The following is a 13204-nucleotide window of genomic DNA, read 5'->3' on the forward strand; positions in this document are numbered from 1 at the left end:
CCAATTCAGTTATAACACTATATATATATGTATTTCGGTATCGAATATTATCTCCGAGTTATGTTATATGACTTTCTTATCCTCTGTCAACTTATATGTATTAATTTATGATGTTACATTTGTAATAATTAGGTCGCTATATTTATTTATTTAAAAAAGTACAATTCAATTGACAATGAAATTTAATAAGATTAATAAATTTTACTGATTAATTGATACTACTATACTTGCTATCTAGTTTTCCGTTAAACCTCACGCTAGCACACGTTGTATTATATAACAATGGCGGCAAGTTATGAATGGTTAATCTACGGACACGAGGTATTATTTACTTTCCGAATCACGCTATCTAAATTCAAAATAAACCACAGAGCTTGACCAGATCTATAAGCTACTTATAGAAAATAATTTAATCTAACAATTAAGTCAATAAAGCGGCTAAGTATAATTAAAAACTTTTCGTTCGCGGGAGCTGCAAAACCTGTCCACACGTGGATTTGATACCCTTCCTGATACTGAGTAATAACCTACAAAATCTCTATCTAAGTTCAATTTAAACTAAAGTATTGTTACTAGAAATATAAAACAACTCTAAAAAATAAATTAATATGCCAATTTAAGTCAATAAAAAAGCAAAAACTTCTCTATTTGCTGGAGCCGTAAAAACTTCGCCTCAACACAGTTTAGTGCTTTTTCCATATAACATAGTTTATGGAAAAAGCACTAATTTCACAATAGATACTTAAAAAAGAAAACTCCATACTTCATAGAGTGAGAACCACCTACTGCAGTGATATCAAATGTGGACCACTGATCTATTATATTCCCTTCCACAGTAAAATCTCTTAATTAGACAATTAAATTTTTATAAACCACAAGACTTACCTAAGAGTATAAATGTTCAGTTTTTCACCTATTTTGCCTCAATTAGAGAAGTAATAAGAAAATATTAGGTACTTGTTAATTATCCTCCTGCAAGCATTTACAATGTCACCTCTCTAGTGATTATTTAGCCTCAACATTGGCTGATAATACTGTATCCGATTTATTGACTAATAAAATGATATTTAATTTATTTATAATGTTTATGTTAATTAAACTTACTTGTACTTTACAATGGATAACAGACAAATGATAGTTTCTAGTGGCAATATCATTATCAAAACAGCGCCAGCCAATTGTACCCTGGCAGGAGGATAATTAGCGAATACCAAATATTATACATCAGTGAAACAGTACTTTTAAGTAAATATTTCACCTCTGAGAATGAACTACTGTATTTGTCAGCCATGATATATTCATTTATAAATTTTTGTAAACAACACCACATGACATCCTTTTCAAAGCTATGAAATCACATGTAGAATGGCAAAAACTGCTAAAGGCATAATGCAAAAATCACGTAACTCAAGTGGTACATACTTGTTTTACAAAAACAAAGCTTTTTCTGTAATGTCATGGGAAGGTGAACTTCCTTCTTTTAAACTTAAAACTTTACATTGCAACTGTTGTTTAAAATTACATAACTCTTATGTTTCTCATTTTTGAAGGGGATTTCAGAAGGCAATGCCATCCAACTCTGTGCTTCACTAAAATCACATAATTTGTTAACACAAATAAGTAATACAACCTGCATATATATTTAGTAAAGTGTATTATATTAAGTAAAGTAATTTAGTAAAGGCTTAAGAAAGAAACAAATGAGCAAAAAACAATGGCTTTTATGCATAAACCAAGAACACTTAGTTTCCGCACATTTGCCATTTTCCCATTCCTAACCTCCAATCAGCAAATGGCAATATACATAATATCCAGTGCTTCAGCTACAATATACAGTATATAGACAGCCCATTTGATATGTATGAAAAAAAAAATAATAATAATTGCTCAATTTCTACTGGTCTGATTTTAAAGAAATTTGGGATGGCTTGACCTTTTTTTAAGAGCTAAATACGAAATTTCATGAAAATGTAACAATGCCATTCCCAATGGATGGACATGGTGAAAACAAATAGGAACTTTATGGATATATGCCAAGAGACATAAAAATTAGAAAAACACTGGATAAATTTTATTTTCAGCTTTAATGCAGGTGTTAAAGCTATCCTTGACACCTGCATTATATCAATGTTGCACTGTATGTATTAATACATATTTAAATAAATACTTAATGTTCATTGTAAAAAATTACTGATATTTCAGGGTGCAAAATTTCAAATCCCCCACCCACAGTGAGGTTCTGGTATATTTTATGCTAAAATATTTTATTATATACTGTTCTTACATAGATTCTACTAAATTTTATTATATAATGAGAGACTGCTTCTACAGGGATGGGATATACTTAAATAGAAAGGGTGCAAGAATATTTGCTGATGCTATCGAGGCAGTGTTAGGTGGGTCACAAAACTGCTAGCCTGGGGGGATACAAAGACTAATAGATTAACAGTAGCCACTGGCAGAGATGAAAGTGATTCTTGCACTGCTTCTATTGGAATGAGCATCAGCCCTGGAAAACAAAATGCAAGAAACAGGTATTTCAGAGATTGCTGGCAGTCATTGCGGCAAGTAAACACATGGGTTGTGTTAGTGTAGCTAAGAATAGGAACAGGTGCATGTATATTTTCGTGTACACCAATGCTAGGAGTTTGGTAAATAAATTTGATGAATTTGAGGTATTGCTCAAAACATCAAAGGCAGATATTGTTGGGACATCAGAAACATGGTGGCACAGAGATATAAGGAATGCAGAACTCGAATTTGGGGAGTACAATGTGTACAGAAAGGATAGACAGGATAGAAAGGGAGGAGGGGTTATGCTATTAGTTAAGAAACATAAAATCCAAGGAAGTGAAGCCAGTCGACATCGCTGGACAGTGCAGTATCGAGTCAGTTTGGTGTGACATAAGCATTGGGAGACCAAAATTGAGAGTAGGAATTGACTGGAATTTGTGGTCACTATCACAGTCAATATCACAGTCAATATCTGTGATATTGACTGGAATTGACAAATTCCAGTCAATATCACAGATATTGACTGGAATTTGTGGGTTGGTCACTCAACCACTAGCAAGCTTTTGTGGATTTATTGGATGATTGTTTTCTACAGCAGCATGTTCGGGAGGCAATAGAGGGAGTAATACTCTTGACCTGATTATCAGTAGTGATTCTTCATGCATTAAGAATCTGCTAGTAAGAATCAGAGTTGTACTACTCAATATGTTCTACGTTGATAATAATATTAGTAAAATAATAAGAGGAGTTTACCTCAATATAGTGCGTAGAACACTTCTGTATGATACCCTCCAGAAATTAAAACGGAAAAAACGAAAAAAATCGACAACTTACCGGTACATTAGAGTAAAATATAAATAATTAAATAATCAATTTAACACAATTCAAATCAATTTAAAACAATTAAAAATCAATTTAACGCAATTAAAAGAATCTAACGAAAATATTCAAAACGATTTTCCTTCCTCCACTGTATCTCCTTTACCTGCCCTCTGTATAATAATGTCCTTGTTTCCCCGAAGTTCTCGTAAAGCTAAACTGTCATGTGTATTTAATTTAGGAAGTCGCGTTTCTTTTATGTTATTCACTACTTGGTTAACTTGTTGAATAAAAACATCTTTTTGTGGAACATTACGAAGTCCAAATTCAATATCAATTACGCATTGTTTTTTAGACAGTTTTCGAGGTGGTAAATTATAATTTAGTCCTTTGGATAAAAGCGAAATCTGGTCCTGCGATAGTGTACACGAGGAAAGATTTGTAACCTGTTGATATGTCGGTTTGTTGGATACTGGGTGAGGGGGTGTTTGTGAACTAGCTGACATATTCTGTGGTAGCACATTGTGTGTCTGTGGGGGGGAAGTCACCCAACTCGTATGAACTTGGTTGCAAACCCGCGACAATGTGTTAGAATTCGTATGAATGTGTCTTGACCTATCCGATAATGTTTGCAACTTATTAACGTGTCTGTTTTTTTATTTCTGAGGCCTGTGCTTCCCGTCGCAAATATATGGAGGTCTTCAATACAGACCAATCGTTCGGATGTAGATAATTTTTTAATTTATCGCGAAGCTTCCTAACCTGAGAAAGGTATTTTTGTTTATTCGAATATCAAGATTTTAAGGCGAGCTTAACAATATTACGCGATGTCGCCAGTGTTAGTTGTTTTATGCCTGAAATTTTTTGATTTAAATTCACCCTGGCAAACTTCGGAACGATGTTGTTTTGAAGGCAATATTTTATAAAAGAAATACGGTAACTTTGGGCCACGTACCTTAGTGTAGATTTAATGTAATTTTGTACCAAGCCATTCAAAAAATCTCCCATAGTTGTGTGTATCGATTGTTTACTGCTGGAGAGACAGGAAGGAAGGAAAATCGTTTTGAATATTTTCGTTAGATTCTTTTAATTGCGTTAAATTGATTTTTAATTGCGTTAAATTGATTTTTAATTGTTTTAAATTGATTTGAATTGTGTTAAATTGATTATTTAATTATTTATATTTTACTCTAATGTACCGATAAGTTGTCGATTTTTTCGTTTTTTCCGTTTTAATTTCTGGAGGGTATCATACGGAAGTGTTCTACGCACTATATTGAGGTAAACTCCTCTTATTATTTTACTAATATTAAGAATCTGCAGATAAAGGAACCAATAGGTGGCAGTGATCATAGTGTGCTGAAGTATGAGTTACTCAAAGAGGTAACTATCATCAGGGGTAAATGGAAGGGTAAATATCAGGGGTAAATGGAAGGGTAAATACAGTGGGACCAACTGATAATGTTACCAACAGCAAATTCAAAATGGGAAGCATTCAAAGAATTTATCTTGGAAACTACTAGGCTACTTCAGGATTTCATATACATTGTAGTTTTATTTTGTAAATAAATTATTTTAACTTTTATATTTTGCTGTTTACTTGGTTGAGAGCAAGATCTGATTATAGTGGTATTAAAATGTGTATTTACTAACACTTTTTTAGATAAAGCAATTTGTAATATAATATTTTATTTATTTATTTTGCATGCATTCTAATTTCTCTTGCCAAGAACCCAAAAAGACTTCTGTTTCCAGGCTTTCTGGTTAAGGGGTTTAGTACTGTGTTTCTACACACACACACACACACACACACACACACACACACCATTTATTGCACTCCCAGTGTGTGTGTGTGTGTGTGTGTGTGTGTGTGTGTGTGTGTGTGTGTGTGTGTGTGTGTGTGTATTTTGTTAAGCACATTGGCTTCTGTGGCCATAATGCACCTCCCAGAGTTTTTGCATTTTACTTTGATCCAAGCCTGAGGCAGGATTCGAACCCGTGACCTTTGGGTTGCCAGGCAGGCACTTTACCCACCTGGCTAGCCCGGTCAGCGTGTGTGTGTGTGTGTGTGTGTGTGTGTGTGTGTGTGTGTGTGTGTGTGTGTGTGTGTGTGTGTGTGTGTGTGTGTGTGTGTGTGTGTGTGCGTGCGCAGATTCAGAAATCGATTAAATCAAATCACATGATACATAAATAGATATAGAAGATAATATTGCATCAAATGAATAGTACTTTTTAATAATGTATTTTTCCCTTTATCATCCATACACAACAGATCAATGACTAATATTTATAGCAGTAAAAACATTATTTGGATAAAATGTGGTAATTATAACAATTGAAATGAACATCAATTCCCTACCGGAAGGAATCAGATAGTGTGAATCAGAGCTGTAATACTCAATACATATTACAATATTACTCAATATTGAGGTAAACTCCTCTTATTATTTTACAAATATTACCAGAAGGAATGAAAAAATAAAATAAAATGTCACTACTAAGAACTTCTTTAACAGGAAGTCCTTAATGGAGACTCTAAATAGGTAAAAAATTGATCAAAGCAACAGGAGATTCTTCAGGAATTTTTGACTCCTTAGGTAGCAAGGCATCTTAAGCAGGGTCCTCTTAAATGGGTTCCACTATAGCTGTCTGTTTTTAGTAACAAAAAAAAAAAAAGTACCTAACAAACCACTACATAAATTTTTTACACATTTAACAATTTATCCTTTACCTTTAATGCTTTCACTTCAGGAACAGAACCAGTAACGATATACTGGTGATGTATTGGTACCAATGGAAGTTCAATGCCAATCATCTTTCCTATTTCATAAGCCCAAAAACCTGCCAAATAAAAGAGAAATAAAACAATGTCTTCAAAATTTTCAAAGTTCAGTGCACACAGCTTATTTTGATTATTTTGGGAATCAGCTTAATTAATAAGAATAACCAGTTGATAAAAAATAACTGAAGAAACAAGAATGCAGCTGTTCAGTGTTGTTTATTGATGCAGAGCAGAAATGTGTACATAAAAAGGTGGAAGTGGATAGAAAAAAATATCACAATCAAGCATATGAAATAGTTTAATTTGACTCTCCACTATTTCTTCGAGTAAGTGATCAATAAAAATGAAACTGTCGTAGTGTTTCTGGAAATCCTTACAAACCATTAAAAACAAATCAAGAAAATATTAAAACCAAGAATTAGAAAAGGGTTAATGCTCTACTGTAAAACAGAATAGAAAGAGGACAGATATGGTACTTTTTTATAAAAGAATAATGACACCAACTGCCATTAAAACTGTACAAAGCAACAAATCCAGGGGCTCACATCTTGTGAGTATGGGCTTGGCACACCCAGGATCCTGAGCTGGATATCATCATTCTTCTCTTTTTTGGTGATTCCCTTCTACTTCTGACTCTTGTTTCTCTCTTTCTCAGGGTAATTCAGAATTTTTTTTTTTTTTTGGCTAGTGCTGCATAAGCTTCAGGCTTCCTTGCATTATACGGCTAATAATAATAATAACAATAAACATGTCAGAGTTCAAGAACAAATTGGGATGTTACATAATCATTTTCTACTGCACGTGCGTAAACCACAATAAAACAAAAAATTTCATAAAAAATACTTGATTATTTTTAAAGGAATAATATCCTCTACATCTATCACCTGATCCAAATTTTATTAATTTCTGGATGTGAATTTCAGAGGATTTTAGACTTTTTAATAAATTATTTTAATAATAAATTGAGGCAATTTCCTCAGTTTTCTTCTCCTCTGATTTAAAAAAAAAGCTATTTTCATATGTCATCTGCAATATATTTCTACAATTAGATAAGTGGCAGCACTTACTGAAGATTAAGACAATTTCTATATAAATGGATAAATTATTTGAAGTGCAGTTGAAATGGCTTTGGGAAATGTATATATACATATGTACTATCTCCAAAATGGGTACCTTCATTACCAAATGGATAATTTGGGTAATGAAGGTACACATATGTACCTTCATTACCCAAAACACTATACACTATAAAGTCCCAACATAAAGTGTTGTGATGACCTCCAAGGATCCATTCAATACTTATAGGTCCACCATTTAGATTCAAAATGAGTAGAAATCCAATCCAGGAAGTAGATGCCTAAACCAGGAATTGTGGTCACAATGAAAAAGTCTACTTTTCCTCAAACCTGAACAGTCCCAAAAGGACAGCAGTTAACAGTAAAGGGAATACCTTAATCATTCTTCACATGCAGCCCCTGGAACCACAATAACACCACAGCATCACAGATCATCCATCGAGGAAGCAACCACAATGCAATCCACCAACAGGCTCATTGTGGTGGTCTAACTCTCCATTCGAGCCCCAATTTCTCCAATACAAGCCTGCCTGAAAAGCATCAGCAGTCTCTTCAACAACTGCTCTGAATCAACTGTTAGTGGCATAGAATGTCCCTCTGCATTCAACGCAACAGCAACACTTTTTCTACGTGGTACTAATTGTGAAAACTTAGCCAATGCAATAGTGCAGAATACTGGACTTGTAGCATATGCACTTTATTTATACTGCTTCTAGGGTAATGCAATCATGTATGGCATGTGACATCATCTAAGAGAGCTTGCTAGAGATGGATGATGCAATAGGATAGTATTATTACAAAACATATATGAAATATTGCCAAATTTCACAGAAATTCAGTGAATTTTGCAAGTGATGGAATTTTTTGAGCAGAATGGGGTTTACACTCTTAGTCAAGAAGCTATGCTATTAGTTAAGAAATACACAGAAAGCACTCAGTTGACATGGCAGCCAGAATGAGTTTGGAGCGACATAAGAAATGAGAAAAAAATGAGAAGATATCGTAGGCCAAATCACTGTGATGGGTATAATAAACTATACAGACAAAAAGAATGGGCCAGTAAATCAGAATATTTTATAATGAAGTAATTTAACTTTCCAGATATTGACTGGAATTTGTGGGTTGGTCACTCATGCAGTAGCATAAATTTTCTGGGTTCATTGGATGACTGATTTCTACAGCAGCATATTAGAGAGGCAACAAAAGAAAGAACTGCTCTTGATCTAATTATCAGCAGTGATCCTTCATGCATTAAGATTCTCTATATAAAGGAACCACTAGATGACAGTAATCACAATATACTGATACATGATTTACTTAAAGATATAATTATTGTTGAAGGTAAAGGGAAGGGATTTTGCTTTCATAAAAGGTGGCTACACTGGTCTTAGATAGTTTTTAAGTTCTTTTCTGTAAGACCAACTGACAATGCTAACATCTTTGGTTGGTCTCACAGAAGAGAACTTAAAATAAGATAAGTAACTGCAAAAACTACTAAGCTTTTTATATCAACTAAGAGACACTGTTCAAGGTTTAGACCTAAATTGATGGCAAATGAACTGATGAGACCACTGGTAGAGAAGAAAATTGCTGGGATGATTATAAATTATCAGGGAACACAGAAGCATACAATAGGTACAAACTAGTCTAAATCAATTTACATGTGGAGTTAGACAAGCTAAGGCAGATTATGAGAATTCCTTGACTATAAATATAAAGAAAACCAGCAAACAATTCTTTGCTTATGTTAATATTAGAAGGAAAGGGATAAATGGCCTTGGTCCATTACATACGAATAGCACAACTATTGATGACCCTATTCAGGTCACTGACAAACTAAATAAATATTTTTTTTCATCAATATTCATGTCATGTATAACAAAGTTTTAAGGGACGGTGATATCATATTTATAAGATATTACAGCTAGAAGCTAAACGATTTTGTTATAACCAAGAGGAAACTGAAAGAGAAATTTCTGAAGCTAAAAATAAATAAAGCACCTGGAGCTGAGGAATCTAACCAATTCTATTAAAAGAAACAGCAATGGAGTAAGAAAGCCTTTAGCATAATTTTGAGAGCATCCTTGGATTCAGGAAAATTCCCTGCAGACCAGAGATGTGCTACATCTCTCCTATTTGCAGAAGGGGATAAAAGGGCAAAGTGAGTAATTACAGACCTGTAAGATTGACTTCAGTTCCAGAGAAAATAATGGAGTCATTGTTTAAAGGAATAATCCAAAATCATCTTGATAGGAAAGCAGTTAGGAAAGCTCTTCCAATTAAAATAATGGAATCAGTGGTTAAAGAAGTAATACGGGATATCGTAACAGAAATGCAATTATAGAACTATTACAGCATGGATCTGTAATCAGATTGGCTACTGTAAGGTAGTCACAAAAGAACTGGATGCAGAAAATAAGTTTGGCATCATATACTTAGATTTAAATAAAACTTTTGATACTGTTCCACATGAAGAATGCTGTACACGTTGGAAAAGTGCAGCATTAGGTGCAACTTATTGCTATGAATAAATGGGTGGTTAAGCAGTTATTAAGATTCACTAATAATAGCCACTGCACTTCATGGACTAATGTGTGGAGTTCTTTAGGATACAGTGCTGCATCCCTTATTGTTTTCAATATTTATTAACAATACTGATAATGGCATATCAAGTTTACTGCTGAAAAAAAAAGAAAAAAGTGGGTATTGGTGGTGGGGGGGTTAATGACAGGTATCAGGGTATTGTAATTTCAATAAGACCTAAATAAATTAGACGGATGGGCTGAAAAGTGACGGTTAAGGTTTAACACTGATAAATGCAGAATACTACATTTGGGTAGCAGTAATCCTAGAATGACATCTAAATTAGACATCATGCTCAGGGCAATTGAGAATGAAAACGAGGAGTAACTACTTGTGCAGTTGAATATGAAGCCCTCTTGAGCAGTGTAAACAAGCTGTTAGGACAGTTAATGGGCACTCTGTTGATGATATATAGGAACTTTGCAGCATGGACAAGGAGATGATCATACTGTATAACATAATGATCAGGTGCATGTTAAGTTTAGCATATAGGTCTGGAAGCTTTTTTTTTTTTTTTAAGAAGGATGTGAATCTGCTGGAACAGGTGTTGGGAACAACAACAAGATTATTCAGGGGACACAAAAGGGTACTCCTACCACAAAAACTTCAGTTCTGAAAATTGCAGCATGGAAACTGATATCTGATTGAAGTGTTTTAAGGCTTTAAATGGCATCCTGATAGCATCCTTGCTTTTCTCAGATAATATACAAAAGTAGACAAACATAAATTGAAAAAGGATGGTTACAGGATAGTTGTGGAAAAATTTGTTTTCAGCTTGTAACTGATTAACTGCTTGTCTAAACAAACTTCTATCTGGTTTTGTGGAAGTGGATAATTTGAATAAATCTGTTGGAGGGTCAGACAAATAGAGAGGATGGACAGATAATATGGGTACTTTTTTTTTGGCTGATTCTGTATAAGCGTGATTTGCCACTACTAATACCACAAGGGGACTTAAACTTAAACTGGAGAAGGATGGTTACAGAACATATGTGTGAAAATTTTCTTTCAGCCAGAGAATATGTGATTGTTGGAACAAACTTCCATCTGGTGTTCTGGAAGTGGATAGTTTGAATAAATTTAAAGAACACCTAAACAAATTATTAGGAAAGATGGATAACTGAAGTAGGTATATTGCTTTTTGGCTGATTCTGTATAAGAGCCAAAGAGCTAAAAGTATTCTGTATATTGTTTCCATGCATCATTTTTCAATTAGCAATAATAATATTAAAAAAGCCAAAATGTTTTAGAATTTAGATTTAGAAACTGATGAAAATGAATTAAGTGATAATAAAGATATATTACTGCAGTAAAAAATAATATAAACCATGGGGTTTTCTTATAATTTATGTTTTTTGCAATTTTTTTTAATAATACTTGATTTTAACAAATTTTTAAAAAATTTCTGATTGATTTTTGTCAATAATTTCACTCTGTTGACAATCAGGCCAAAATAAGAAAAAACTTAATGTTTTAAAAGCATTTAGGTATAAAATTTTCATTTCTATAATTTTTTAAAATTCAATGAAAAAAACTTCCTTCACAGTGCTGGCTGTAGAGGAAACCTCACTCACAAATGCTCACCAAACTCACAAATGAAGGGCTAAAAAACAAATTCCTAAGAATAAGTGAAATAGAGATCAAAAACAGTATTTTTGACAATACACATTACAAACCAATGCTAAACAGCATATTTGAAGCTGCATTAAAGCCACCTGAAAATGCAGCATTTAACTTTCACATTTAAATACAGCTTTTAAAAAGCTGCATTTAAAAACTTAAAAATATTTTTACTGCCAGTTTCCTACAAAATATTAGAGTACAAAATTATACTGATATTGTTAAAAAAAATACTGTATGCTTTAAAAAAATGTACTGCAATATGTCCTTAAAGATACATTTCCTGCACTTGCATTTAGAGTTTTTGTATTTGTTTTTTCCACAAGATCCAACTGCCTACCAGTGATGAACATGGCAGACAGTATCATCAAGAACCAGCTGATAAGGAAAAATACTAGCAGGGAAGATGGAATTCAAATATGGCTAATTGTTGATGAACATTGATTAGAGGAACTCTTGATGTTAGTTATAAAAAAAAATTATGTATTACACATTTTCTAAAACTATGTATTACACATTTCAACATAATCACAAGACAAAATTATACATTTTTACCACCTCTTAATACATTTCTGCAGGTCAGTTTTGTAGAAGTCTTCTGACTGTCCTACAAACCACGACTCAGCAGCAGAAATCACCTTCCTGCCCTGAAGTCTTTTCTATGAAGACAGAACTTCAGGGCAAGAAAGAGAAAAAAATCCAAAGATGCAAGATCAAGGGAATAAGCAGTATCCAGCAATATTTCAAATCCACATTCATGGGCACAACTCACTTCATCATGCGAGGAATGCGCAGAGGCATTATTGTGGAGCAGGTGCATACCTTTTGACAGCTTTCCTCATCTTTTCTTTTATAGCAGGATGTAGCTTTATGAAAAGGTTGGAATAATACTTTGCCATCACAGTACAGCCCTTCTGAAAGTAATCTGTTCGTATTACACCATGCTGATCCAAAAAAACTCTGACAGTATCACCCTGTCATCACTTGATTGCACCTTTGCTTTTTTCAGAGGGTGGGATTCTGCATGCTTCCACTGTTTTGACATTTGTTTAATTTCGGGATCATAATGATGGATCCAAGTTTCATCCATGATGACTGTGAAAAACTTCCTCTTGCTTTTCCTGGCACATTAACATTTCATATGCACACATTGTGCTCTTTCCTTTTTCTAGTAAGAGTCAGAAGTCTGAGAACCCATTTAGCAGGTACTTTGTTCATAACTGTTGATAGATGATGTTCTCCACAGACTCCACACTAATTTGCAGCTCTGTAGCTAGTGCTACAAATTAGTATTGAGTGTGTGTAATGTGTTACAAAAATTGAGCCATCTTCCAGGATTAATGCCTCAATTTTTGCGAGACACTCTTCTGTAACAGCAGTTGTTGGGCATCTTGAGATTTCTTCATCATGCAATGTGGTTTTTCCACATTTGAATTGTTTATACCAATGTGCAACAACACTGTCAACTAGGCAGTCTACAGTGTTGTCACACACCCAAAACAATCCATTTATTTGTGGATTGTTTTGGGTGTTTTCTCTTGCAGAAAGAAGAACCAAATAACTTATCTGTATACAACTTTATCCATTGTGACACTTCACTTCATTCAGCACAGTAAGAAAAAAATAAATAAATTGTCAGATCAAAACCAAAATTTGTGTAGTTGTTATAGAGATTTCAAGACATCAAAAAAAAAAAAAAAATTGTCTTTCTATTACGACTACTTTGGGGTGAATAAAAATCTTTTTTTGAACGAACTCCCTCGTATAAATCTTAAGGCATAATGTGATAATCACTCATTAGAGAAACATA

General features: G+C 33.7%; 1 protein-coding gene across 1 annotated transcript in view; it reads right to left on the minus strand.

Annotated features, from left to right (window-relative positions):
• LOC150089238 (dimethylglycine dehydrogenase, mitochondrial-like) overlaps positions 1-13204 on the minus strand; it is a 220916-nt gene that overhangs the window by 120438 nt on the left and 87274 nt on the right. The window contains exon 6 of the mRNA XM_090388493.1: positions 6065-6174. Coding sequence (XP_090244619.1) covers positions 6065-6174 — 110 coding nt within the window. The remainder of the gene's footprint in view (positions 1-6064; positions 6175-13204) is intronic.

The sequence above is a fragment of the Mastigoproctus giganteus genome, chromosome 2 (genome assembly GCF_048544385.1).
Source record: "Mastigoproctus giganteus isolate SK-2022 chromosome 2, ASM4854438v1, whole genome shotgun sequence".
In the NCBI taxonomy this organism is placed as follows: domain Eukaryota; kingdom Metazoa; phylum Arthropoda; class Arachnida; order Uropygi; family Thelyphonidae; genus Mastigoproctus; species Mastigoproctus giganteus.